Source organism: Saccostrea echinata, unplaced genomic scaffold (assembly GCF_033153115.1).
Source record: "Saccostrea echinata isolate AGI-Se365-2 ecotype Australia unplaced genomic scaffold, CSIRO_AGI_Sech_v1 ptg000054l, whole genome shotgun sequence".
Lineage (NCBI taxonomy): Eukaryota > Metazoa > Mollusca > Bivalvia > Ostreida > Ostreidae > Saccostrea > Saccostrea echinata.
Genome location: NW_026889803.1, coordinates 19,268,241 through 19,278,852, shown reverse-complemented (window position 1 = coordinate 19,278,852; position 10,612 = coordinate 19,268,241). Strand labels below are relative to the sequence as shown.

Below are 10,612 nucleotides of genomic sequence, written 5' to 3'. Positions count from 1 at the left end.
ATCATTAAAATTAAAAAGCAAGTATAATATTTGTTTAATATGAATATAATATATAATATTATGAAAAAAATATTTAGATAGTCCAGTCCTCATTTAAGGTCAAAAGCTATAAATTAAGTTATTCAGTCAAGCAAATGGCATGTACATTTGGCTGTGTCTTATGATAATAATGTAGTTCCAGATTCAAACTCACTTTCAATCCTCTTTACCCAAACCAAATAAATTAAAACCCCCTGTAATGAATCTGTTTATTCTGTTTGTAATGCAAATTTTACAAGTGCCTAATATATATATATGAAGCATATATGAAACAATGCAATGAAACAAATGAGATATAATGCGGTTAAGGAAGACTTACTTAATGCATTGTTTTGTCTTTTTTGGTATTGTTTATAAAATTCTTATATTGAGGTTTCAAGTGAATTTTCCAAGGAAGAGTACACAGATGATGCTTCATCAGAGTTTCTAAGTAAAGCTTCAAGCATGTTAGTTGTTGACGTCACAGGAGAAATACAGACGTCCTCTTTCATTGGTTCCAGTTGTTGAACGGGAGTGGAAGGTACGGCCATGTTGGGGTCAATTTGAACCACAGTTATATTTGAAGTGGCTTGATTTCCAAATAGATCTAGGAAAAGATTGCATTTTTCTAGACTTAAGTCAGAGTTTTCAGAAATTAAAGGATTTTGAACCAATTGAATCGTTTCTGGTTGTAGTTTTGATATGTATTTTTCCTCTGTGGCTTCAGCGGAAGTTTCATCTTGTTTGAACGCTTCCGCTTGCGATCTGTCATTTTGTAACTGGACCAGACTTTGGACTTTTTCACGCCTGTCCTGCTCTCCACAGGAAGTATGTAACTCTTGCCTTTCTTTGAGATTAAACAGTTTTACTTTGCATGGATCAATGGTTTCCTTGCATAACTTTTTCATGATACGTTCTTTCAGACCAGATTTTGTTGTCGCATGCTTCGTGTTTTTGTCACTTCCAAATACTTTTGGTTTTGCCTCTTCGTTGAACAGTGAATCTTCTGTGAAAGGATTTGCTTTAATATTTGTTGATACTCTCGGCATCATTAAATCTTCAATCATCGCGTCGATTTCACTCAGTCTTCTTCTTGGTCTCTTCTTTTTCTTTACTTGCATGCAGTCTAGTTGTTCTGTCAGTCCATATAACTTCATTTTCAGTTCAAGTTGCTGGAATCAGAACATTATATGATTAAACAATATACATTCGTTTTAGGCATCTAACAACTTCTAAAGAAAATCATATCCGGCATCTTATTTCTCATGAATAAATAATTTCAACAGATAAAAAGGAATTTTTGCAATTTTTGTTACAACCAATCCTTTGTGCAGTTAAAATCTCTAATTTTTTATTTGGTATAAAAGAGAATTACAACCTAATTTTTTTAATGATATTTTTATAAGTAATATATTTCTGAAATTGTAATGAAAGGGAATCTTACAAAAATTCTTATCAGCATTTTATGGTATTTTTTCTCCATAGCTTTCTGGTGTGCTTCATATTGTGTCAGTTTTTCTCTGTCTTTCTTCAACATCTTAACATACTCAACAGAGGCTTTTAATATGGAACCTTTATTGAGTTTCATTGACCTGATAAAAGGAACATAAAAGAATATGGCTATTTTAATACATATTAACTACTTTACGGTGTTTTCTAAATAAATGAACAACTTCATGTTGTCAAAGATACAAGAAAAGATGTCTTTTCAAAATTACCAATTTCAGCATTTAAAAATAGAGGAAGATATATTTTTAAAAATTCTTTTAAAGTACAATCAGCGACATAAATATTGCTTTTAAAACTATAAAACATATTATTACGGATGAGTGGACGACGGCAGCAAAGTGGCGAGTTCTTTTATCCTGTCGTTGATATTATATCGCCGTCTTCTCTCAACTGAAAAAGAAATATATCAAAACTTTCAACTAAATCTCTCAAGAAAACTTACATAAAATAAAGACGATTTAAAAAGAAAGATTATTTTTACACACCATTTTTGAAGTCTCGATTACTTTTTTGTTTATTTAACATTTTTCCTTTTCCGTTTCAAAGTAAGAGAATGCTGTAATTTCTCAACGATTATTAGTATTTTATATTTCATAAATGACACAAATGTACTAATTAATATAATGAGCATATATCTATTGTACAATCTTACTAATATTATGATTGTCCTTTTTAATCCTTTCTTTTCTCCAGAGTGCTTTCTCTTCTTGTGACTCATATTGTTTAGGGATCGAGAGGTCAATTTTAGATTGCCTATCGAGACTCCTAGGGTTACCTTCCTCAATCTGATGACTCTAAAGTATAAGTCATAAATTACCCATCATTTAATTTTTACTACAGGTATAACTATATAGTTGGATAATTTTGAAGCAATTTTCAGGTTTTTCACCTCTGAGCAGGACACAAAATGCTCGATTGAATCAAGATCCTCATCACTCACTGGATCAATTTGAACTGAACTGATAACATCCCCGATCAACGTATCTACCTGGAATTCAAAAGATGTTAGACTTACTAAACTGAGGTGTTAGGTAATGATTTGAAAATACTCCAAGAAAATAAATTATCAGTTAAATCTCAGATATTGAAATTAGAGAATGAAATAAGACAAATAAATTGGATCGCCAGGAATTACTGATCCCTTTAAAATAAATTTGTTATAACATTATTATTATTATTATTATTATCTAGTATTCAGTTAAAAATGTTCCTCGTAAGAAGAAATCGTGGTATACATATTGGGCTATAAACGTATTTTGCTAACTACATACATCATCAATATCTTCCATGTTTGTGATGGCGTGACGCAATTCTTCAGACAGAGGTAGATCATGAAGATGCTGGTAATTGTCTTGAGAATCTTCTATTAACGTTGAAAACATGGCTTCAATGTGCTCAAAATTGTTCGCTTGAGATATATTGGGTTCTTCTGTCTGTATTTCAAATATACTGGTATTTGTTTGGTTGTGATCCAAGGAAATGTCGTTAGAGATTGTTTCATGCGTCCTTGTCTTGCAAAAAAAATCCAAAACATGTAATTAAGATATTATATATAGAGAGAGAGAGAGAAAGAGAGAGAGAGAATACTTTTTAATGAAATGTAGAACAAATTAAAGTAGAATACACGTACAGTGTATTCAATCATTTGCAAAGTTTAACTGCCACATAATGAAATATCTTTGTCCGGATTTGAATTCATTTGAATTTAATTCATCAAACAATGCTTAGGTGTCTTTTTAACAACTTATACAATAAGACTTTTTATTCCCATATATAAGTTACTAGAAAGTCAAATAAGACTGTGGTCCATTGCCCTAGTATTGACAATGTGGTCCTTTCACAAAATAATGGATGCTTGGATTTGAAAAAAAAATTGTCAACGGGTAAAACAAAAATACGTAATACATGCAATTTGAGCCAAATAAATATCGCAGTAATTTGCCAAGAAATTTATATTTATATTTATAAATGTATTTTGAATTCTAATATTTTATTGTGTCACAATTTACTCAATAAACTTGAAGGAAATTTATCATATACATAAGTTTTTAACAAATAGATTGGGTTTTTTTTTAGTTTCGTTTTCTTACCTAACACAAATCAGTTAAAGAATACATATAAGTTGTTGAAAAACTTGTTTATGTCTCTTTTAAGTTGCATAAACCTCATCTTCATTCATTTCACATTATTTTGTACTTTAACACCTGACTTGGTTAAAATAGAATAGATTTAAGACTGACAACAACATGTCTTCTTTCATCATTTTATATGAAAATGGTTTAGTCTCAGTGTATGGAGAAAAAGGAATTAGCCAGGTAAATGATTGGTTTTAATTTATCTGTTATATTTGTATGGTATATCGAGTCCTGAATGATGATCGTTGATCTATACTGCTTGCAAATATTTTGATGTGATGATGAAAACGTTGAGCTTATAAAGATATAAAGTATTTAGGATTAATTTTAGACAAGTGTCCAGTAGATTATTTTTCTGAATTAGGCGGTATCAACACATGCAGTCACACATTCTTTATTGTTAATGATTGATTTTCTTTTTTGTTGCAAGGAATTTTATTAACTTAATAATCTCGAAGTTTTAATTGAAACATCATTTCGATAAAATATCGTTTTTAAATAATATTATAATTTTGATAATATTTTATTAAAATCATCATTTTAAATACACTGTAATAAAATAGAAATAGTAAAAAAAAAAAGCTTTAATATGCTACACAGAAGTTTTGTTGTGCCGCCTGCAGATCAGAGCGACACTTAGGGATTACTTTACCCGGCGTCTGTCTGTTTGTACGTCAGAATGTCTGTCCGTCTGTCACACCTAACTTCTTGAGAACTGTATGAGTATTGATTTGATAGTTTGTACTTATTTTGCTTGGCATTGTGTACTTTGTAAATAACCATGGTTACCGACTTCTTGACCTTTGACCTACTTTTCAAAATATTTCATAGTGCCGATCAACAGCAAATTTTCACATTTAACATGCGTACTGGTTACAATACATTTGAACTTTGATTTACTTTGCAAAAAATACCATGGATAGTTTAACTATACTTATTTTTTTTAAATTTTGAGAAGCAGGGTTTTGATAATTAGTATTTATGCATGTTTATGAGCTTATGATACTGCACTTTCAAATTGCATGATATTCAGTTATCACGCGAACTTTTATGCAGTCTTATACTATTTGTGGATGTTTTTGTGTGTGTTTGTGTTTTGGAGGGGTTGGGGTTGGGGGGGTTTTTTTTTTGGGGGGGGGGGTGTTGAGTTTTTTTTTCAGACAAATTCATTAACTATAATGCTAGTTGTAAATAAATAGCTGACCACTCTTAGATTGATTTACATTGTTTAGTGAAGCTACAAAGCAGCCGACACATGCGTCCCTTGGAACACTCTAGTTTTAAATAAAGCATTACAGATTTAAAATTGAAATTGCAATAATTTCGAACAGTTTAACATGAATTGATTGCATCATTCAAAATTGGACATTTCTTAAAGCATAAAAGCAATTTACATAATATTAGACTTCTATGCACATTGTGAATTTGCTCAATGATCATTTAAGATATAAGAGGAAGAGTTGAAAATATATAAAAAGATATTTTAAGAGAATTCTCAATACAGACATTTATAAGTCAGCACGTGTGTACTTACTTAAATTTGCAATTCAAAACAAAACCAAAAAATAAAAATAACAGACATTAATCCGTCGAGCATGTAATTTAGATGACAAGTAAGTTAGAGAATCAAACAAAAATGGATTACCGTTCCATTGACAAATTTGTGTCTTTTTTCTTTCACTTAATCAAGTTTAGAATGCAACATAAATTTTCAGGCACGTCTCAACGCGTTAGCATCAATTAAGTTATCCATTATTAAGTATGAATTCAAATTATTTTAACCCCAGTTATCATGGAAATAAAAAAAACATTTATCAAACAGATTTTTCATTTCTCTATGAAAGTTTATTTTATTTTAATATTTAAAAGAAATTTCATTTAAATTTGCAAAGAAAAATTACCTCATTTTTCTTTTCCAGATCAAGAGAATCCTTTGAGTTTTCAAATTTAAATCCTTCCTTGTATTGTTTGTCTATTTGTTTCAGTTGCTCACGTATAGCTAACAGTTGTTTGCTAGCTTGGAATGATGAAGTCATTTTTTTGCTTCACAAAGTTCTATCATGTACAGAACCTTCAAAGATCTGGATAGGAAAACGATGTTTGGTGCTTGGACTTGATATGAATAATGCACCCAGCTCATGAGTTTCATCTATTACATATGTAGATAATATATGTATGTTATTCATGTTTTTCTTCTATTGGTCGAATGCAAATAACCTTGAAATCCCTATAAAAGGAAACGTTTGAATTTTAAAGATAAGAAATATGCTGACAAATATACAGCCCTGTTCTCTTTCACTATTCATTGCAGTTGAACGCATTGCATGTTAATGACCTTTTGCAGATAAGTCTTTGTGTCATTGGCATGTCGCCGGTTCAATTAAAAGCCCATTTAAAACATGCATGAATGAGAAACGCATCATCCTTGTGTCATAATTTTCTCCTTTTCTTTGAATGATATATTATATTTCTTTTTTAGGAAACAATGTCAAAATTATTTATTATGAATATGATTTTGACTTAGAGTAATTAATTAATAACTGCAGATTTGTATGTTCAACCCCCCTCCCCCCCCCCCCCCCCCCCCAAGTAAAAAAAAAACCCTTCCTCGCAAAAAGAGAATAAAATTTTTAAAAAGAAATTTAAAAGATAGCAGCTAAAAATATATCATATTTTTATGTTTTCTACCCTCAGTTTAAATGCAGGACAAAATGATTTAAATAAGAATTTATGAACTAAGTTCTTCATAGACATTACAGAACCATTTTGTAAGAGAATATACAATAAATTATTTTACCACTCTTACAATATATTTAATGTTTGAAATCAGAAAATTCATATGAAATATTTATTCTTCCTTTCTAAAGCAATAATTTGTCACCATTAAGAATATATGATGTATACTTTTAGAATAAAATCTTACAGATAGGTCTATTCCTTTAATTTCATTTTCAAAACATTCGAGCACTCGTGAAATGTACGATCATTTGATAGAGATAGCAATTTTCATTTCTTAACTCATATTTAATTTTAGGTTTTGTTATTTCAAATGAAACCCGTAAGTATTTATATATCCTCAGTTTTTCTTTTGTCTTTGTTTCCGAAAATAAATTTTGACATTATATATATATATATATATATATATATATATATATATATATATATATATATATATATATATATATATATATATATATATATATATATATTTTATTTGGTGTTGTTTAATTAAACGTTAATTTTTTCGAAAGCGATGACAAAAAAAAGAACAATAAAAAAAACAATCAAATTAAAATTGCATAAAAATTACATAAAATTGTCTCGACTTTCGTCAACTATTATCATCAGAATTGTTAAGGTCTGACGATACGTTCCTCGAATATCTGTTTTTACATTCCTTGTAATATACCAATATATAATGCCTATAATGTAAGTTTTTCCTTCATTGACACAATTATTAATGATTTCAATAAGATAAACATGATATCTCTTTATAACTTAGAAATCGTAATGATATAAGCGTATTATTAATTTTTTTTTAATCTGCTACATTTTCGAAGACTTTGCTGCCTTCTAAATCCATTTTAAATGGTCCATAATAATTATAATTCTGATGACCTGATTTCTTTTGCCATAAAGTGAATAAATTCGTCAAATAAATGCAGAAAAACTTGCACACACACACACACACACAAATAAATTTGCAAAATTCTGATACATGTATATCACTGCATATTGACGTATGTCCCGAAAAATTAGAAAAGGGACATTTTTTTATTGTTTTATTTTTGTATGATGCATATATCTTTTTTCTTGTATTGCAGAATATAAAATTTATTTCTTAACAATGTGTTTAAAATTGCAAGAAAATGTAAAATTTACTGCATAATGCATCTAAAATTGCAAGTTAAAAGCTAGCAGTTAGAAAAATGAGAATGAGATTCTGTGTCATGATCTTGTTATAATTCTTCAAAAAGCAACATTTTCAGAATTGTCCGTGACAGTTCACTAATGTAATTATAAATGCAAGTGACAGCTTTAACTGTATACTTTAACTGTATATATGGGCTAAGTTTAATCTTAAAGGACTTGTCGTATGACCTAAAATTTTCGTAATTTTATGAAAAATATTTTCTACCACAAAATACTAAATATGATAAACGTTGTAAGAATATTTGAAGCGATTAGAGTTGGAATTCAAATACGGCGAAATGCATAATTCAATGGGATTTCGGCGCCTCACTGCTGGTGCGTCATATTAAAGCGACAATTAAATGAAAGAGAGATGAGAATTCGCGTAATTTTAACGGAGTTATCAACAACAAATATCGCATAATAACGAAAAATGCTGAAAAAACACTTCCTTACAGACTTTTCAAATACTTACTATAGAAATATGAATTAGTACTTATTTAAAGGTATAAACATAATGTAAACAATATACATTATGTATTATTACCGGAATTTGGTGTGGGTGTAGCCATGTTAGAAAGAAAATAAAAACAGAAAAGGTATTGCAAAAACAAAGTTACTGATTTCATAGAGGATCTTGTCCGTTTTAGTCGTCGCTATGATTATAGAAAAAAGATAATAAGCTATTGTTCCATCATCTCCTCAAACTACAAGTTATCATCTAATTATCCCCCGGTCCCCTTCTGAATTGAACGATGATTCAATGGCTTATTTACATTATAATTTGATAAAGATTATTAAAGTAAATTATCAAAGTTCCTAAATGTTTAACCTGTGAATGAAATATATGGAGATAACGAACAGTATTCAAGCTCAAAAGTCCATTAAACAATACAAAATAGGAGCGGAGCAAACACGGACCTCTAAACATCAGAGTTTAACATAAAATATAAAATAAACATAAAATAGGTTTATACGTGTGACAAGATTACAAATCTAATTGTATTGTGAGAGCAAGTTCTTAGTTTCTTTTTCGTCGCTGTTAACGGGTTAATTTACCATGTTAACAGATTTTGCATAATTTTTTTTTTTTTTTTTTTTTTTTTTTTTTTTTTTTTTTGCTGACAGTTCAAACATATCAGGTTGGATATCCAACCTCATATCGACAAAAGCAGTGATTTTGTCGTCTATAACGGAGAAAACAAGTTCGTATCGCATACATTTTATGAACGTGAACAGCTGACCAGCCACTGTCGCCTATGGCGTCACACGGTTACGTGATCGCTTTTTAATTAATTTGGATTTTAAATTCAGGAGTTTTTATTTGAATCAATAAATTTATAATTACCACGGTATATCCACAGTAAAAACATCAAATTTATAAATTGTGAACATTGGGAACATAATACGCTTTTAATTTAAAGTATTTGAGAAACATGCAACAAGTTCTTTAAAGCATATGAATTCTAGAATACGACATATTATTGCAAATCTTGTATTGCTTTCTTTTCCTTATGCCAATATTTATGTTTCTAATTTTCAATAAAAATTTGTAATGATAAGCGCATTTTTTGCATTGTCGATCACATGAGAATAGTTTTCGTCAAAAAATTTCCATGTGTTAACATTTTTTTCTTATCACAATGCATTGAAATTCATTACGAAATATTCCAGATTCTCAGATATTAATCATGCAGGAACCGTAAGCTGATATAAAAATTAAATTTCTTATTCTTTTAAAAAATTCCAATTTTCTTCTATGTTCAATGTAATTTCATGAAGATGATATACAGAGTCATTTAAATAAGCAAATTTCGTCTTTCTTAGTTTCACATAATATTTGGGTAACAAATGTACGTTTCTGACTTATATGTTCTGTCAGTAAAAATTATTTACGAATACAAAAATTAATACTTTAAAATATGTCAATTGGAACGAAATGCATTCTTATTACTTCAGCAGATTGTTTTAATAGTATTATTCCAACACCTCATGTAACGAAATGAAAAAATCAAGCACATATTTCAGACAAGTTATTAATGACACTTTGATTTGGTAAGATAAAATAATCTAGTCTTTTGTTTTGAGTTAGATGGTTTGTTTATATCGTTTAATGAGAAATGAACATGTTCTTACATAAGTGAATAAATTATGATAATACGAAGGATATAAAAGAATTGTATAATAATGTCAAAAATAAGAACAAGATGATGACGCATTTTTCCTTAGACGTTTTATAGATTGTCTTAATTTTTTTTTTTATAAATTCACTGTGAGAGGAATGTGTTAAAGTCGGAAACATGAGATAAAAGGCATTTACTTGTCGACTGGACATACATGATCACGTGTCAGTTATAAAGGAATTTTACTTTATATTGAAGCAACGAAAATTATTCAATTTTGACCGCTATGTGGATTTTTTTAATCAAAATCTGAATTCACGTACACTATTCCAATGTTTGTAAATCCATTTCCAAATTCATATTTTTAACAAAGATTGTGGTTGAAATACTTTACTGATTATATATGTTAAAAATACTCTTTGGCAAGTATGTAAACATTTGATACTAAAATGTGATACTTTTATCTGTATTTTTGTTTCTTTATACTTAATTTTCAAAAATTACCTTTAAATTCCACAAGTCTTTTACAAAAAAAAAAAAAAAAAAAAAAAAAAAAAAAAAAAAAATTGAGTCAATGAGTAGCTTGTGTGTTTTTTAGACATCGTTAATCGCAAAACTTCAATACAAACTAATTAAATAGTTTATAATTTCTTCGCTTCTACTCTGAAATTTTCATTTTCAAGAAACTATATGGAGAAGGAAAATTGAGTAAATTGTCAAATAGAGACTTGAGTTAATTGTGAAAAAATTTATTCAACATGAATTATTTTATAATAAGTGATAAAAACAATAAAATTAAGTTTTAATCAAAAAGAGATGTAAACAGTTTACGAATCGCAACATTAAAGAAATCATTTTGAAATAAATTTAGTTTCTTCAATTAGTTTCTTATATATTATACATCAATGTTAATGT

The 10,612-nt window shown here is 28.7% G+C and overlaps 1 protein-coding gene across 1 annotated transcript; it reads right to left on the bottom strand.

Moving 5' to 3' along the window:
• Positions 1–234: 234 nt before the first annotated feature.
• LOC133206039 (uncharacterized) lies at positions 235–5,745 on the bottom strand. The gene is made up of 7 exons (XM_061341947.1): positions 5,564–5,745; positions 2,799–3,038; positions 2,417–2,515; positions 2,180–2,321; positions 1,842–1,917; positions 1,463–1,610; positions 235–1,190 (listed from the first exon to the last, which is right to left on the bottom strand). The coding sequence occupies exons 1-7, from the start codon at positions 5,696–5,698 to the stop codon at positions 402–404; spliced, it is 1,629 nt and encodes a 542-aa protein (XP_061197931.1). The 5' UTR covers positions 5,699–5,745; the 3' UTR covers positions 235–401.
• Between the last annotated feature and the right edge of the window lie 4,867 nt (positions 5,746–10,612).